General features: G+C 44.0%; 1 protein-coding gene across 1 annotated transcript in view; it reads right to left on the bottom strand.

Moving 5' to 3' along the window:
* XPNPEP2 (X-prolyl aminopeptidase 2) overlaps positions 1 to 17,753 on the bottom strand; it is a 27,821-nt gene extending 10,068 nt beyond the window's left edge. The window contains exons 1-14 of the mRNA XM_053662374.1: positions 17,705 to 17,753; positions 15,162 to 15,235; positions 13,601 to 13,711; positions 12,396 to 12,459; positions 11,284 to 11,388; positions 10,944 to 11,030; positions 9,414 to 9,560; positions 6,345 to 6,446; positions 5,471 to 5,552; positions 5,024 to 5,219; positions 4,157 to 4,246; positions 2,123 to 2,232; positions 1,324 to 1,401; positions 145 to 216 (exon numbers count right to left, since the gene is read on the bottom strand). Coding sequence (XP_053518349.1) covers positions 145 to 216; positions 1,324 to 1,401; positions 2,123 to 2,232; positions 4,157 to 4,246; positions 5,024 to 5,219; positions 5,471 to 5,552; positions 6,345 to 6,446; positions 9,414 to 9,560; positions 10,944 to 11,030; positions 11,284 to 11,388; positions 12,396 to 12,459; positions 13,601 to 13,711; positions 15,162 to 15,235; positions 17,705 to 17,753 — 1,367 coding nt within the window. The remainder of the gene's footprint in view (positions 1 to 144; positions 217 to 1,323; positions 1,402 to 2,122; positions 2,233 to 4,156; positions 4,247 to 5,023; positions 5,220 to 5,470; positions 5,553 to 6,344; positions 6,447 to 9,413; positions 9,561 to 10,943; positions 11,031 to 11,283; positions 11,389 to 12,395; positions 12,460 to 13,600; positions 13,712 to 15,161; positions 15,236 to 17,704) is intronic.
* Between the last annotated feature and the right edge of the window lie 392 nt (positions 17,754 to 18,145).

Raw genomic sequence — 18,145 nt, 5'->3', positions numbered from 1 at the left:
AATGGGAAGGCTCATTCAATGCAGGACTCTCCTTTCTCGGATGAAGAATCCATGCCCAGAAAGAGACAGCTTTGGCCAGCTTTTGACCAGCCCAGGGTGTCTGCATTGAGAGAGCTGAGCCAGGGCATGGTGGAGGCTACTTACCAGTATTGTCCCCCAGAATCCACCAGGTACATCTCACTTGAAGACAGATTTCGGTGTACTTCCTTGGTTGGGCTAAGAAGGGGAGAGATGCTGAGAAAAGGAGCAGCCTATCTCTGTGCTGGGTGAGGTGGTGATCCTGAATGAAAGCAGAGGAATTCCCCCTCACCCCTGGGGGTTGGACTTCCAGGTTGACTCTTTTGGAGAAGTCACTGTCTCCAAAAGGACCCCTAGGGAAGTTTGCAGCTTCTACCACGTATGTCCTCAACATGTACCTGTTTATGCTGCACTTCACAAACAAGGTCCTGGTCTCCAGGGAAGAGAGAAGGAATGCCCGGAATGTGGAAGCTGAGAGAACCTTAGAAAGCACCCACTGTAGTCATCTCTTTTTATATAAGGAAAAACCAGTCTGCAGAGGCCAAGGGGCCTGCAAAAGGCCACAGTGTAAAGCTGGGAGGGAGCCAGGTCTGGACTCTAACTTCCTGCTGTGTCCTAGAGCAGAGGGCCCTGAAAAGCCAGGGTGCAGAAAAGAAGGGTACCCAAGGATGGGAGTGGGGAGCAAGGCTTGGTACGGCCAAGGGGTTCTTACGCAGGCCAAGGGAGATAAGGGCTTGTGAGATGCCAGGGGAGGGAGTTATGGGATCGGCCAAGCCAGCCCTTGGAGAGTATCTGACCTATCCTTGCTGTGCTCATGCCAGGTTGGGGCATTTGGACAGCTTGATCCCCCAAATTTCATCAAGTAGGCCTACAGGTGTTTTTTCCCCAATGGAACCAAACATCTGGCCAGCCTACATCTTGGGCCCCTCTTAGTTGGTTCAGAATGACTGAGCAGGCTTTTTTTCCCCCATGTGTTTATAAGCTTTAAGAATTAGCTAACATAAATAACTCACAGGACGCCAAGGAAAAGCATCCATCAGAAGTCCTGCATCCTTTCCAGATCCCTTAGCTGTAAGCACTCAAAGTCCCAGCCTCTTGGGGGAAAATTGCTCAGGCCTTTTAATTCCAAGGACTCGCAACTCATCCACTGGACTCCACTCCCACCCCCAACCTCCACTGTGCTAAAAGCCTCAAACTTTAATATGGACTCAGGTCCCAGATCACTCCCTTTTCCACCTCCATACCCCTTGCACATGCACTGGGATCCCCCCACAGAGCCCTAGAAAATTCTTTCTCCTCAAGTACCTGTAGTGGGCCATGGCAGCATTCAGACCACTAGCAGAGATGGTTTTGAAACTGGGTCCAGAAAAGAACTTTTCTTCCCTGAAAAGTGCAAGGCAGGAGTACTCAGTGAATGAACCCATTCATATCTAACTAGGGCAAAGGAAGGTCACAGCTGCCTCTACCTCTGCCAGACTTTCCCAGCCTCATCTTTTGGTTTCACCTTCCCAAGTCCCGACTTGCCACTTACAGAGCACTCAAGGTTAGAGATGGAAGAACTGTAGACACCAGTTATTCTTCCTCCACCTCCATTTTACAGATGGGGAAACCAAGGCCTATATGACTCACAGTGTGTTCGTGGTAAAGCAAGAGTGAAGAAACTAGCTCCCTGGATTTAAAAACTTCTCCAGCCCAGGAGCAGCATCCTGCACCTCAGACCTACAGTCTGCCTATGGCCTGGGCCAAACGCGCTCTCAGGAAATCTCCCTCCTCAAGTTGATATTCTCAAGTGATCCACAGGCCAATAAACGTGAACAAGCTTCCCCCAGGGAGAACGGCCTGTGCCTGAAGCAGACACTAGGGGGAGTGGTTGAGTTGTAGCCCTTGAAGTTGTAGGATTGCCATTGGGGGCTGGAGAATGTCATCCAACAGCTGGTGCCTATCTACAGGTCCACCCAACAACCTGTCACTCCTTGTTCCAAAGAAGTCCACAAATACAAGGAGGGTCTTCCTTCCCCCTAAGTAGGGAGACCAAGCCCCCACCTTTCCCCCCGTCCCCACATTAAAAGACAGTCAGCCATAAAGGATAGCTATGGTCCTTCACCCTCGGAAGCTGTCCAGCCGCTCTGCCCCTGAAAACTCATTTACGATGCCTTTGGGCACGTTCTTCTGTAGCCACACCAAGTAGCGGATCACTGGTACAGCATCCCGGACCTGGAGCAGGGCAAGCAGAGAAGACGGCTGAGGAAAAGTCTCAGTCAAGGCTTAGGGATCCACGAGATCAGGTGGCTGCTCTGGGAGCTGAACTTGAAGAACATGAGGTATTCGCCAGCTATTTGATGATATTAAGAGATTCTTGTTACTGTTTATTTATATGATCACAAGGTGGTGATGTTTAATTTACATAGTCCTTATCGTTTAGAGATACTTAGTGATATATTAACAGAAGAAGTATATAATATCTGGGATTTGCTTTAAGGTCACCCAGCAGCAGAGGGCAGGGAGTGTAGGAAGGGAATATGGACTTGCAGATAAAATGGGATTGGTTGTGACTTGATGATGGCTAAGCTTGATGATGGTGCATGGAGATCAATATGGTATTTTCTCCACCTTCACATATGTATAAGATTTTCCACAAGAAAAAGTTTTCTTAAATTAGGTGCTTTATCCTTATTTTAACAGGTATATTTTAAAAAGTGAGCCATTTTCTTGCCAGGGTGAGAAAATCATTACAGTGAACACTTATTTTAACACTTAAAATGTGCCATATGGTGCTCAAAGCAATATATACACGTATATCATTTAATACAATAATTATGTGCATACAATTATATTTATGTAATAATTACATATTTATATAATTTCTCTAATATATGATTATTACACATTTATATAGTGTGTTTATGTGTAAATACACATTATATGTATTTAAATGTATATGCATATACCCATTTATTTAATATATAATTATGTATTATATACTTTATATTATAATGAATATAGTTATTTTTTAAGAGTTTATTTTTAGAGAGGGGGGAGGGAGAGAGAAGGAGACGGAGAGAAACACTGATGTGTGAGAGATACGTTGATAGGTTGCTTCTTGCACACCCTTAACCAGGAACCTGGCCTGTAACCCAGGCATGTGCCCTCACTGGGAAGTGAACCAGTGACTTTTCCATTCACAGGCCAGCACTAAATCCACTGAGCCACACCAGCCAGGGTTTATAATGAATATATTTAAAATATTTAAACATATTAATAATTTATTAATAGTTATTATATACAGTCAGTCCTCCATAGGCATAGGTTCCACATTCACAGATTCAACCAATCATCAATCAAACATATCTGAAAAAATTTCAGAAAGTTGATCCCTAAACAATACAGTTATAACAATTACAGAATGGGACAAAGTAGGTTTACAGTTGTTTTATGGAAATAATACAATAATTAATAAATAATAGTACAAAAATACACTCTGTTTTTGTGTACTCACAACTGTAAACTTACCATTGTCCCACCCTGTATTTATACCACGTTTGCATTGCATTAGGTATTGTAAGTAATCTAGAGATTATTTAAACTATATGGGAGGATGTATGTTGGTTATATGCAAATATTATGCCATTTTACATAAGGGACTTGAGCATCTGCAGATTTGGGTATCTGAGCAGGGCCTGGAACCAATCTTCTGTGGATATCGAGGGATGACTATTTTATTACTTATATTATATGTGTTTTATATACACATATTCTATATAGTATAATATATACATTGTATATTTATTTACATTTATTTAATCTTCAAAACAACCCTCTGCTGTAGGTTACTATTATAATCCTTATTTTACAAATGAGGCCCAGAGAGGTGAAGCAACTTGCCTAAGGTCACCCAGCTTGTAGGTAAGTGGAGGACCTTGGGTTTGAACTCTGATACCCTAGCTTCAGGGCCTGTGTTCTGAACCACTGTACCATGTTGGAAGTAAGGGAGTAAAGCACTGGTGAGTGCCCAGAATTCTGTGTCCACTTTTGTTTCAGTGAAGGGACGGACTTTTTTAGGCTCCCCCTGCAGGGCCTCCTTTCTGACTCATCAGACTGGGAGCTCCAAATAGGCTGTTGTACCTGCTCATGGACTTACATGGCTGTCCCTGAGGAGGTCCTGCTCCTTGATGTTTTTCACCGCCTTGGTTATCATCACTGGTGAGTAGGTTTCTGCTACAACTTTATCCTGTCATGGGCAGAGAAAAAGAGACCTGGGAACCTTTTCCAGGGCACAGTGGTGTTTGAAAAGGATTAGCTGGAAAGCCCTGCTAAGGGGAGACTTGCCCATTCCTATGGTGGCAATGACTTTTCCTTATGTGCTTTCTGACTGTGCAGGTCTTTCCTAGTCTTATATGGCCAGCTTAACCTTCCCTTCCTCTCTGCTCTAGATAATTCCCTGCCTCTGGATTCCACCAGCACTCTGGGACATACCAGAGCCTGGTCTCTGCCAGTCAATGGGCTATTTTGACAGGGTGAGTTTCCTGCATATATTGTTCCCTAACATTTGCCATTTATTGAGTGTCTGCTGTGTGTGAGGCATTGGGTTTTACACCCTCTATCTCCTCTAAAGCTCCTCGGAGCAACTCCTCTGAGGTTGGGACTCTTATCACCATTTTACAGGTGAGGTAACAGAGGCTTATCTTGTCTAAGCAGTTGTCCAAGGTCATTGCATAGCCACCTAGGAGCAAAGCCAGGATTCAGGCTCAGGTTTGGTTACTTCAAAGCCTCTGCTCTACCAGGTTGTACTCCCTCTCACTTCCTTGACAATCTCTGAATTTTCTGTGGGTAGACATTTAGTTTTTCTTCCTTCTCTTCCTAGGGAGGCCTAGAAAGGGACTTACTGCACCACTGTTGACTGACCAACTGCCTGAATGACCAAGGAGCTGTGGCCTCACTTTAGATGAGACTTATCAGGGCTAGAGTGGGGTAGTGCCTGGCTTGGGTTGGGGCCTAGCAAACCCACCTCAGGTATCACTTTGTAGAGCGCATACATAGTATTGCTGGTCCCAATCCATATCCTCACGGCTCCTGAGGCATAATCTTGGACTTTGTCATAGACTTGGCTGTAATTTTGGAGTTGCACACACATGGGGCCTGTACAGCTGGAGTTCAGATACTGCAGTGTCTCAGAGTTAATGCGATTCTTGTCTACAAATAACCTGGGTGGGGAGGCAAGACCAGGAGGGTCTTGAGAGTCTCTAAGAACAATGCAAAGGACCAGAGGCCATTTTTTTCTGGAGGTCAGGGAGCAGAGCACCCAAAATTTGGAGCAGGTGGGAATAAGAGGCAAAGGGTCAAGAAAAGCTCCAAGGTCATAGGAAGTCTGCATATTGGGGTGGGATAAGTGGTGGAGCAGAGAGGGGTGGAAATTGGAGGAACTCCACCACAGCAAGCAAAGGAAAAGGCATACCTGATGGAAGAGTTTGTGAGCAGTGTGTAGGAATAGAAGAAGGGGTTGTAAAGGATGTCACTACTGCGCAGATTGAAGAGCCCTGGGGAAGAAGATGATGAGGACCATTTATGAGGCTGAACTGCCTAAGGCCAGCACATTTGATGCTCATGCCACACTGTTTGCTTAGGCACCCTAAAGGTTGCCAGTAGCATATGCACTTCATCTACCTTTGCATATTTCTTAGTGTCTTTGAAGCAGGGATGAGAGCTATGGACCTTTTGTTCCAGAAAAATGCAGATACTCAGCCAGCAGCTAGCACATAGTTTCAGTGGTTTCCCAGATTATCTGAAACATAGAGCTGGGGTTGGGTAAGAAGCCCTGAGTAACATAGGAACAGAACAGAGCTATACTAGCTGCTAAAGCTGGGTATGTGAGTGCCATGGGATGGTGGCTGGGTTCCTGGGGAGTGTTTGTTAGGATTCTTCCCATTCATAAGACAGGAACCTTTGCTACTATGGTCAGGCCATTCTATCAGTGGCCTGGAGGCTGGCCCCAGCTTGCCCTGGGCTTCCTTATTGCCTTATTCAGTAGACATGATCTCCTTCCTCCTCCCCTTCAAAGGGCCAAAATAATTTCAGGAATGTATAAATGTAACTACTTTTTAACCATTAAGGAGTTGAAATTACATTTGACCCTTTGAAGGCAACTGCAAAGCTGATATGGCCCCCAGTGTAAATGAGTTTGATGCCCCTGTCTTAGGCCATGGCCACAGAGCTCTCAGAACTTAGTGGGTACGTGGTAGTTGGGGGAAGAGTCCTATGCTTGCGGGGCCCAGTAGGCTTGGGGGTTAGGGGAACCCAGGTGCCACACATGTCTTCAAATCTGTACTCACAGGCTGTCTCATCAAGCATTGACAGAAGCACAGCAGTTGGGGCCTTGGGATGCTTCTGCATCTGACTGCGGATGCTAGATACTTTCTCCTGCCAGGTGCTCCCTAGAAGCAAAGGAGCCCAAAGAAAGCATGAATAACATACCTTCTCTTTGACACTCTTTGAGGGGGCTCTCTTAAAGCAATACTTTTTCATTTCTTTAAAAGAAGTAACACTCTTTTTTTAAACAAACTTCTACTTGTGTAGTTGTTAGGGATTAGGGATATGGGCTCTAGACCCAGACTATCTGGGTTCAAATCCTAGTTCTGCCATTACTGGTTGGGTGCTTTTGGGCAAATTAGTACCTCTGCATCTTATTTTGTACATGAGTAAAATAAGAATGGATCATAAAGATAGTATCATTAGGGTTATGGTGGTCAAATTAATTCATATTTTTAAGAAAATTCATTTAATTTATTGAGATGACATTGGTTAATAAAATTAAATAAGTTTCAAGTATACACTTCTATAATTCATCATATGTATATTGAATTGTGTGTTCACCACCCAAAGTCAAGTCTCCTTCCATCACCATTTATGCCCCCTTTACACTGAATTGATACTTATAATACACATGGAATGATGTCTTGGGGTACAGTAAGACTGGTATAACTTTCTGTTCAATAAATATGCATACAGTGTCTTTGGTGGGCTGGGATGGGAGTAAAAGGCAGAAAACTGTATTTAAACAACAATTAAAATTTAAAAGTTTTTCTTAAATTTGAAAAAATATGCATGCAAAACAGAGATCAAGAGAACAGTGCTACTTCAGGGGCAAAGGAATAGGGCTGGGCCATGTGTAAGCCTCATTCCTGCAGTAACCCCAGTGTTTAATCAGCCATAGTTCTGAGCTAAATACTTTGTATACTTTGTTTTAGTTCTTACTTGGCTCATTTTACAGAGTCTTAGGGGAGGCAAAGTGACATATCTAGGGCCTTATAGCTGGCAAGGGATGGAGCTGAGATTTGAATCCAATACATTTGAGTACATGGATCACACTCTTAATCTGTACATTTATTGGAGTATCTTGCTAACATTGTCAGTTTTTCAAACCTGTCCTTAAACTCAGTGTCACAGAGCTTTCCTTTCTGGGACACTTGTATCCTGATCCTAGGACTTAAGTTTTCATCTGTTATTTTTGTTTCCTGTAAAGAGAGAGTCTAAAGAGTCTACCTCTACACAGGGCTAGGAATTTACTGGAAGAAGGTCATAAACTCATAATAATATCCTAGTTGGGCTCAGAGATTAGCATAAATAACTTAATGCCATTAAAAAACTTTATGCAGACAGGTAAAATGATTCAACAAGAAACAAAGCTTTGGGTATGATACTTTTTAAGATTCACTTTATTTTACTGCGTTAAAATACACATACCACAAAATGTATCTTTTTAATTATTTTAAAGTGCACAATTCAGTGGCTTTAAGAACATTTATAAGATTGTGCAATCACTACTACTATCTAATTTCAGAATGTTTTCATCATCCCCAAAGGAAACCCTGTAGTCTTTAAGCAGTCACTCCCCATTCCCACCTTCTCCCAGCAGCTAGAAACCACTGATCTGCTTTCTGTCTCAATGAATTTGCCTCTGCTAGATATCTCATACCAATGGAACCATAAAATATGGGACCTTGCCTGACTGGATTCTTTCACTAGGAATTGTTTTCAAGGTTGATGAATGTGACATTTTTGAGACAAATAATGAAAGTAAATTTAAAGTGTTTGATACATACAAGTGTCTTTGAGTAACTAACTTTTCATGTTTTTGCCTTTTCTACCCTTCGAAACCTATGAGTTGCTGTAGAAACAATCTTTCATCTCTATAACCTTACAGACTCAAGAACTTTGAGTCTCTTCCTTGAAGGCTAGCAGCCTACGATGGTTCAGTTTCCCCTCACTTGTGGAAAGTGACAAAACTCATGCAAATTAAAAAAAAAACCTCATGCAAATTGTCTCACAGTTCCTGGGAGGTTTTTCTCTTTATTCCTTCCTCCCCTTCCCGGCATAACTGTGCCCCTCTTTATCTGAATGAATTAAATTTTATTTTTGATTGAATAGCCTTGGATAGTAAGTTTCTTTAAAAACTGTCAAGATGCAGAAAGAATGATTCTGCAAGTTTACATCAGAGCAGAGAGGACAAAGAAAATTGGACACAATTTTAACTTATTTCATCAGACTGCTATTTTGAAATTTCCATCCTGCTTTTTGACTCTTTTCCAAACAACAAATGTAGATGGACCTTCATGTAGAAAGGGATTTCCCAAATATTTCCACAAATTGACCAATATTCCTAAGAATCCAAGTCCATTGGCTCATTCAGCATTCCCAGGAAGGTAGAAGATGGTGGTGGCCAAGGCACTGATTCAGAGTCAATAGCCTGGTCCTGTCAGGATTTTAGTTACTACTTACAAGAATCATAGAGCATAGTGCTATTTTATGACATATTTACATGGTGTCAGCAGGGTCAAGATTATTGATGCCAGACCTTTTGGGGTCAGTTAACTTTCCTTTGTGGTCCAGCCATAACCCTAACCTTAATCTGTGCCACACACTTACCCCAAGATTATTTACTCACTTTGTCCACCCCTGCTTACCCAACCCCAGCAATCATAAATATAAATTCCTCATCACAGGAAGGCTGGAAGTCAAGGTTTGAATGATTCATTATGAGCTGGTCTTCAATACCAGATAAGCAACTCACATCATGTTTTTTCTCTCTTCAAAAGAGTATGTTATTTTTCATCTTTCTCTGACTTTCTTGTTTTCTCCATCCCTGCTCCCTCTAGCTTCAATACTAACACTCTTTATCTAGCACTTTCTAAATATGGTCTGAGGACTTTTGATTCAGACTCACTTTTGAAAAGGCCAAGAAATCTGCATTGTAAACAAGCATCCCAGGCAATTTGAATGTACATGAAGGTTTGAGGTCCATTGCTTTCATACTTCTTAGGGAAAAAATTTTCAGCCAAAGTAGAAGCAGCAGGGACCCGTGTTGCTGCATGTTAACAATAAGAGTTGGCTTGGGGAATTACCTGTGAACGTCTCCTGCAGGAAATAAATGGGCTGGCTTGGAACTGGAGGTCTCTCTGACCCCCATACCAGGTCCACAAGGTTGGTTTTGATGGGAACCAGCTCTCTGTCAGAGCCTTTGAGAGCCATGTCATAACTCTCCCAAGCTTCTGCAAAGACAGGAAGAAGTCACTTGTTTCATGCTCACTTACACATCAGGAAAAATCATGACAATTTTTAGGAACAATTAGTCCTTTTCTACTCTGTCTCCTGTTCTGCTCCTGCAGCCTCAGCTGCCCAGAGCCTGTGCAAGCAGTCTGGCCCTCTCAGTCATGTACTCTCACCTTCCTCTTTCCATTTCCAAAGCCTAATTTCCCTGAGCCCACCCCAGTGCTGTCTACAGCCAATTGGCTAAAGTCATTAAGTGTCAGTGGCTGTGGGGCCCTCTTTTGGTAGTATTCATTTTATTTAAAATTTTTGTTTTAAATCCTCACCCCAGAATGTTTTTTTTATCAATGTGTGTGTGTGTGTGTGTGTGTGTGTGTGTGTGAGAGAGAGAGAGAGAGAGAGAGAGAGAAAGAGAGAGAGAGAGAGATGTGACAGAAACATTGATTGATCAGTTGCCTCCCACATGTACCCAGGCTGAGAATCGAACCTGCATCCTTTTGGTGTACAGGACAACACTCCAACCAACTGAGCCACATAGGAAGAGAGATACTATCCATTTTAGCTGAACTTCAATGACACAGCCCAAAGGAATGTTGATGTCCATGTCATTGCAAATATTGTCAAAGAAGCCATTTTTAACTTGGAATCCTTTAGTGCATGTTTATGAGGGCTCCATTCTTGGGGTCAGGCTAGCCAGTCAGCTGGATCCCCAAAGCTCAGAAAGTTGTATTTCTGGAGGGAGAGGGCTGTGTTTCTGTATTTGGAAGCCTTCTCAACTCCTTTGACCCTTCCAAGCTGCATTCCAGGAGAGGGTCTATCAAGTAATTCCAGAGTCCTAATTGGTAGAGTTCCAGGTCACAGAGGATTGACTCTAGGTCACAGAGTTCTAGCCTATTTATCTGGTAGATCTTTTTTAAAAAGATTTTATTTATTTATCTTTAGAGGGGAAGGGAAGGAGAGAGGGAGAGAAATATCAATGTATGATTGCCTCTAGTGCATCCCTGCTGGGAACTGGCCTGCAATCCAGGCAATGTGCCCTGACTGGGAATCAAACTGCGAGCTTTTGGTTTGCAGGCCCGCGCTCAACCCACTGAGCTACACCAGCCAGGGCTATCTGCTAGATCTTAATACTTCTCTGAGTCTTTTAGGTTGAGTCTCTGTACTCATGACTTAAAAAATATATAACCGTTCTTTGAAATATATTTTTATTACATAACCCATGAATATGTTTTTGTTGCAAAATATTCTGCAACCACAAGTTTGAACACTCTACCTTTAGAGTCACCCTACCCTTCCTTCTATCAAGGTATGTTTCTTTACATCCCAGGGAAGTTGAGTCACCCTCATTGGTGAACACATATATAGGGACTAGGGGAAGAACTTACCAATGGAGAAGAGGAGGGGATCGAAACCCACACGTCCTCCAGCAGGAATCTCAGTGAGGAGCCAACTGACAATGGGGGAACTACCAACTTAGAGAAAGATAGGAAGGAACAGAGATCACCTCCAGGGCCAGCACTAGTCCCTCCAGTCAGATTTCTTCTTGTGACAGCTGCATTATGTGTATCTTTCTTGATAGCAGCCTCAAAGTTTAGGGATTGCCTTGAATTTCCCTTACTTCCCATAGGGGCCCAGCATACCCTTGAATGTATCCCCTCACTTGTACATCCCTGAATTTAGTCTGGGTTCCAGGGTTTGGGGGACAAATTCATGTGGCCATTTTACCTTCCTTATGGAGTTCCCAATTGCAGTCCATCTCCTGCTCAGCCTGGATCCAGTAGCGACTGTCAGTCCAGAGACCTGCTCTCCCCATAGTTACCACTGCAGTTCCTGGGGCATAACAGATAAACTTGGAGGTGAGGGTAAAAGTGAGAGATGTGGTTATTTTAGTGCATGTTCAATACAGTGCTGGTTCTGAGAATGTCACAGGGGCCTCTAGAAAGAGTTTCTCTTCTCCATTGGAAGGAAATGAGGCAAGAGATTTAAGGAGAGCCTTGATGGAAGCCTGCTTTGTGTTGAGGGCCTCACCTAAGGGAGCCATTAAGGTTCCTAAAAGGAGAAGTGGGTGGGGTCTGCTTTTGGGAGTTCAAAAGAGTTGATGCTGCAAGTCAGTGCTCTCAGGAAAGATGGCGTAGTCAATATCAAGACTCATTGGCTTAGAGGGACACTAATCCAGGGGCGTAGTTGAGGATAGGGAGAGAAGCCAAATCCAGCAACTTTGGCAAAAAGCAGGGTTTATGATGGGCAAGGCAAGGCAGCTTGAAGCCCAGAGGATGAATGTTTAAGGATCAGCAAAGGAACCTTGCTTTTCATTCAAGGAGCCAGGGCCAACATAGGAGGCCCCTTTCAGAAATTGGGACTCTATGTAAGGCTTCTATAGTTATATCTCATTTGGCCATGTGAGGTGATTTTTTTTTCCCTAAAAGGACCAGCAAAACAAAACTTTGTCCCCAAGTGAGACACTGTGTGAAGGAAATAAGTGGGCTCCTAGTGGCTAGATATAGGAATAGCAACTGTTCCAGAAAAGAAGCCCAGGGAGTGCTAGGCTGGGCCTGGCTGTGGCAGAGGCAGTGAGCATGGGAGGGGAGCCAAGGAGGGCCATCTGCCTCATGCAGAAGTGTGGCTGGTGAATTATGAGATGTGTACTCTGGGGAACCTGATGGGACACCTGCTCCGGTGACACTTTTTTTTAGTGGTGGAGGGGAGGCAAAGTAGCAAGGGTTTACTAAATACTACATCCTGGGGTCCCAGCTGCTGAGGTTTAGCCACATCAGGGCATCTGTGACTACCTCTGAGTCAACCAACGGAAGCAAGGAGGGCGGGTTAGTGGTTGTTACCTGAAGACCCTGTAAAGCCTGTAATCCATGTAAGCCGCTTGTCATGTTCACCAATGTACTCGCTCTAGGAAACCAACAACACCATCATTAGCTTTTTTCATGAACTCAGACCCCATATGGAAAGCTTCAAACCACATCCCAGTTCTTTCTGGTCAGATTTAACTAGTCCTACAAGCCCAGGCATGCTGGGCAGCTCTTCCAGGAAGCCCTCTGGAACTTTGTGCAGCTCTCAGGATTTTTCCTTTGAATAGGAATATCTCAGAATCTAAAACCCATATCTAGCACTGGACTGACAGTTCTGCAAAGGCCAGAATGCAAATTCTGTGCAGTCTGGGAGCATGTTTTTGGCTCTTCTCAGTCCTTCCTTCAAGCTGTCTCCCCATGCCACCCAGTCTAGCATTGAACACTGATTATATAAAAATAATGTTTGCAGAGGGCTTTACATATTATTGTATTTTGATCCTCATAATCTTCAGGCATAGATTTCATTATTCCTATCTTGCAGAAGGGGAAACTGAGGCTCAGAGAAGTTTGGACGCTTACCCAAGGTTCTTAGTCTTTCCCAGCAAGTGGGAAAATTAATTCAAGTACTCTTATTGACACTGAAAATTCCTCTTCCAACTGGGTTCGTGTTGGAAAGGTGGGTGAGGTAGAGGGGGAAGCAATAGTGGGAAAGAGTGAGATGAGTGGGCAGGGGTGCTGCTTTGGGAAAAGCAATTCTTTTCCAGTCCATCTTGTTTCCTACATGCTCCTCCTCCCCCAGCCTATACCCCAGATTCATGCAGTCTGGGGTTGTGGATAATTTCAATGCTCCATCCATTAGGTTATGTGAATAGCTGAAAAGGAAGGAAGCTTAGCATTTTTCCAGTCCAATTTGCAGCTCACATTCTAACCTCCTAGGGGAGGGTACCCTAAGTATTCATTCTGAATTTGCCATCTAGGAAGTGATCAAAATCCATTCTGAAGTTGTTTATAGTTTTATGGCTTGAGGTCAAGATTTGGCAATGTCTTCTCTCCTATGTAATGGATTGCATTCTTTCAGCTGCCCTAAACTCCCATGTCCAACCTCTCTACTTCCTTCCCTTTGACTGTCAAATACTTCCTCTTCCTTCATCTCCTGAGTCTTAACAATTTGTGGCCTGTTCTCATAGGCCCCCCGCCAGGGTAGCAGAAAGGAGAAGGGTGGGGGTAGAGCCATTCCTTACCATGTGGGCATCCGTGTTCGGGATGATGTAGGCAGATAGATTATTTGTGTACATCTGCTGGCGAAGGGCTATGAGCCGCTCTGTGGTATTGACCACAGTAACTGGAAGGTACTGACACAGGACAGAAAGACACCAAGACACACACATAGACACATATTGTTTAGAGAAAATGACACCTGGGCCCCCAGCATCCAGAAGAGCCACCAGCCTCTTCTTAGACAGGGATTATAGGCTGGTAGGGTCAGGAGGCTGGACCAGCCTGGAGAGGGATAGGGCAGCAGCTGATGCTGTGGGTTAATTTAGATTAATGTGCATGAGTTGAGTGTAGATGAAGCGTTGAAGAGCTTGAGAGGGATCCTTTGTGACGGTAAGGGTACCTGAGTCTAGGATGGAGGTATGGATGAGAGTTGCAAGGGAAAGTCTCTTTGCATACCTTGGAGGTAGCATTGCTAATTTACTAAATAAAAATACAGGATGCTTACCCAGTCACATTTGAATTTCAGATAAACAATGAACAGTGATTTAGTAGAAGTATGTGCCATGCACTATTTGGGGCATACTTATATGAAATATACATTATCTGAAATTCAGATGTAATTTGGCATCTTGCATCTCATCTGACAACCCTACCTTGGGGACTTTTTCAAGTTTCCAGTCACTGGTCTCAGATGGCACAGGAAGGTGCATGAGTACCCTCAGGGTTTTGGGACATTGTCCAGAAAGATTCCCTCTAAGCTAGACATTTTTGAAAAGGCTGCTTTATCTCTAAAATAAAATATGGTGGGTATTTATTTTTTGTTTTGTTTTGCTCTCTATCCCACAATATAACCATGTTTGTTTTAATGTAAAAGTAATGTGGCTGGCCCACACACCTGCCTGCCCCAGTGGTCTCATAAACTTAACAATGCAAGCAGATGTACTCCTGAAGCTTAGTGGATGCTGGCAAGCCCATTAGCTCTCATTTTTTCACCTACCCCTGCCTGGAGAAGCTCTTTCACCCTATTTTGGTTGTGGAAAGAATCTCCAGCCAAGAAGCTGAGGACTTTTCAGCTCCAATTTATTAGGCCTTCTCCAGGTCTTCACACCTTAGGTCTTCCTCTCTTGCCCTTCCATTGGCTCTTCTAACCTGTCTTCCTTCATCCTCACATCTGTGTCTCCTTTTTCACTGTTCCTCTAGAATTCTTGTTTTCTTTCCTCCCATCCTCCTCTTGGCCTCTGACTAAACTCAGCCAAAGGTTAGCTAGGGGCCTCCTACTCTCCTTATTTCCTCTCTTCCCTCCCTCTAATGGGGTTGTCCAAGTCCAATCCAGGACAGAAGTAGATAACTTGCTGTGGGAATGGGTGCGAAGGAGGGGTTAGGGCAGATATCAGACACCTGAGAATGTGTGGCCCTTCCTGAATGATGTTAATCAGAAACAGTGGCTCCAAACTCCAAAAATCAGGAGATAGGTTTGTAGAGAAAGAGAGGCTAACAACTGAGTCAATAGTAGAAGGGGAAGATGATGGGACCTGTAGGGCAGGGCTAGGGTAGGGGCCAGGGTGGGCTGAGCCAGGGCCTCACATGAGGGATGGTTGAACAGTTTCTCATGCCTTCTCTTCTTGAGTCCACTTGCCTTGCATGGCCCCAGGCACAAACTAGAAACCAGGAGAAAAATCCAGGGTCACTTGGTGATCAGATAGTTCCTTCCCTGCAGGCCCTTTATCCTTTGAAACACATGATGAGGTCCAACTCTCCTTTAGGATAAAAATAATCACATTTTATAGGAAATCAGGCTGAATTGGTTGGCACTCTGGGTCACAGTCAAAGAAACCTGATTCATTGACAAGTGATTGCCACTTTTGGAAGCGTTTTAGTGCTCATTAAATCAAATTTTTCCCTTCTAATCTAATTGAGTCTCTTCAGGGTCTACTGAACTGGAAAAGTTCTGTGTAAATTAAATTTTTGCAATCAAATTTTCTTTGAAATGCTTCAGAGGATCTCACTAAATAATCACCCTACCTTCATTTTACCCTTCTATAAATCTAATTTCATATACGTTGGGTTTACTTAAATTCAAGGCCCACTTGTACCATTTCTTATAATCCAAATCTCTGCCTATCATTCCAGGCTAGTTTTAAGCATGTAAGACAAGCAATCTCAGTCTCAAATCACCACCTGGTAGGGAAAGGTGGGCTAACATTAAAGAACTCCTACTATGTGCTAGAGAGACACTGAAGTCAGCAATTTATCTATAGCATCTCGTTTGATACCTGTTAACAGTTCTGTGAGGTGGGTATTATTGTCCACTTTCTATGGAGGAGGAAGCTGAAGCCCAGATAAGTTTAGTAACTTGCCCAAGTTTTGCCACAGTAAATCAGTGGTTTGAACCCAAGCCATCTGAATACAAAACAACAACAAAAAAAAAAACCCCTGGCCATGGGAAGGTAGTGCCACAGAAGGGACAGAGCACATGGAGACTTAGTTTCCAACCTGGCCTGTGCACCCAGTATTCACTGAGCAAGCATTTCCTAAGTGCCTACTGTATGCCAGGCACTGAGCTAAGTACTACAGGCTCTGGGCTCTAAAAGTCCAGTGGTCTCTGAAAGTTCTTCCCTCTATCATCCCACCTTTTAAGGAGGGTCTCCCCAGAGGGTAATGGGGGCCTGAGTATGGACACTCCCACTGTACTTTTACCTTCTGAGTGGGTTGAAGTATAGATGGAAAGGGGGTGACTAGGGTTTAACACCATGAATGGTCTTGCTTGGTTGTCTTACTTTATAAACTGAAGGGGGAGATGAAACCTATCCGATTGATTTAAGAAATCGAACCCTCATTTTTGTGAGAACAGATCTCTGGCAAAATGGTGGCATTAAGATGCCAATATAAGAAGCAAGATTGAGCCTGGCTAGTGTAGCTCAGTGGATTGAGCTCGGGCCTGCAAACCAAAAACTCGCAGTTCGATTCCCAGTCAGGGCACATGCCTGGGTTGCAGGCCGGTTCCCTGCAGGCCAGTTCCCAGCAGGGGATGCATGAAAGGCAACCATACATTGATGTTTCTCCTCCTCTCTCCTTCCCTTCCCCTCTAAAGATAAATAAAAATCTAAAAAAATACTTAAAAAAAAGAAGCAAGATTGAGCCAACCTTTGTCCTGTGAACACAAAGATAGCTGTTCTCTGAGGTTTAGGCTGTGGCTCTCAAGGTCAGGCTCTGCAGCCAAATCATCTGTGGTTCCTGACACAGGGCCTGGACACAGGGCCTGGTATTGGAGAGGTGCTCAAAACTGTGTGCTGAATGAATGAGCAAAGTTCTACTGACAGAAAAATAAAGGAAAAGAAGGCCTCCCTGAAGCTGGAAGTGAAGTGCATATCGAGGATGCTGAGCTGAGCAGTTACCAGTAGTTGTGACTAAAGAGAAAAAACTGGGGCACCTTAGGAGTGACAAAAACCAAGCTTTAATTAGGCTCCTCTGAGTCCTTTTTTTGATTAGTCCTTGACTTTGGCTCAGCAATCTTGTCCTTGCTGGGTTTGAATCTTCCAGTCTTAAGCAAGAATCTTGCTAAGTGAATTTAGAGAGAATCTCTCACCATTAATATCTGATCACCCCTTGATACTTGTTCAGATTCCTTACTCCCACCCTTGATATCTGATCACCCTGGCCTGCCTTCCACAAGAATCCTATTAAGCCACTTTAGTAAGAGTCTCCATAACCTGATGTTTCCTTTTAGGAATTTCCCATCCACTAACCCTTTACTCTGCTCATTGGCCATCTTTGCTGCATTCAGGGTTGAGTCTGATCTTCCTTTCCTATTTAAATGTCCCTATTGCAATAGTCTTGAATAAAATCTACCTTACTTTGTAAAACATGTGCCAGAATCATTTTTTTTCATTAACAGGTGGGAATGAAAAGGTGTCAGACCAGACTGGACCTGCGTCTTGAGGGCCCCAAGGACTGGCCCTGGTGTTATTTTTCCTCAAGACAGAGGGGGGTCAAGAGAAAAGGAGACAACCTGAGCCTCAGCTCTCACTCCAACGATTTCTGAGCCCAGAAGTGGAGGCCGGAGCTGCTCTCCAATTGAACTTGTTCTCCCAACATGGGAAGCAATGGAAAGACTGAGATGCACATACCACAGATGAAGACAAGCCAGTGCCAGTGGCTCCAGGGATCCCAGGCCATGAAGTCTCCAGAAGTTGGTGCTAGGTCAATGGAGGGATGGTAGAAAGTGTATAGGCCTCTTTCTTCCTTGGCCTCTTCCTCCAGGCCTTTCCCAGGGAGGAGCAGGCAGGGGTAAGGGCTGGCAATATGGAGGAGGTACCTGGCTGGTTGATGGAGAGTCCCCCTCTGGTCTGTTGTTTATCAGGGATCCAGAAGTCAAGGTGGGCAGAAAAGCTTCTGCTGTCTCCCAGTCTTCTGGAATAAGGTGTGAGCCTGCCCAGGGCAGAGTCCAAAGATCTGAGACAAAGGAGCAACAACTGGTTTCAATCAAGGTGCTTCTCCCAGCCCCCTTTAGGTAGAGTAACCAGCCTCACCCATTCCTGAATTCCATCCTCCTTCCTTCGGCAAGCTAT

This window comes from Artibeus jamaicensis, unplaced genomic scaffold, assembly GCF_021234435.1.
Source record: "Artibeus jamaicensis isolate MK-2021 breed Jamaican fruit bat unplaced genomic scaffold, CSHL_Jam_final contig_240, whole genome shotgun sequence".
Taxonomy (NCBI): Eukaryota; Metazoa; Chordata; class Mammalia; order Chiroptera; family Phyllostomidae; genus Artibeus; species Artibeus jamaicensis.
This window is presented reverse-complemented; position numbering and strand designations above follow the sequence as displayed.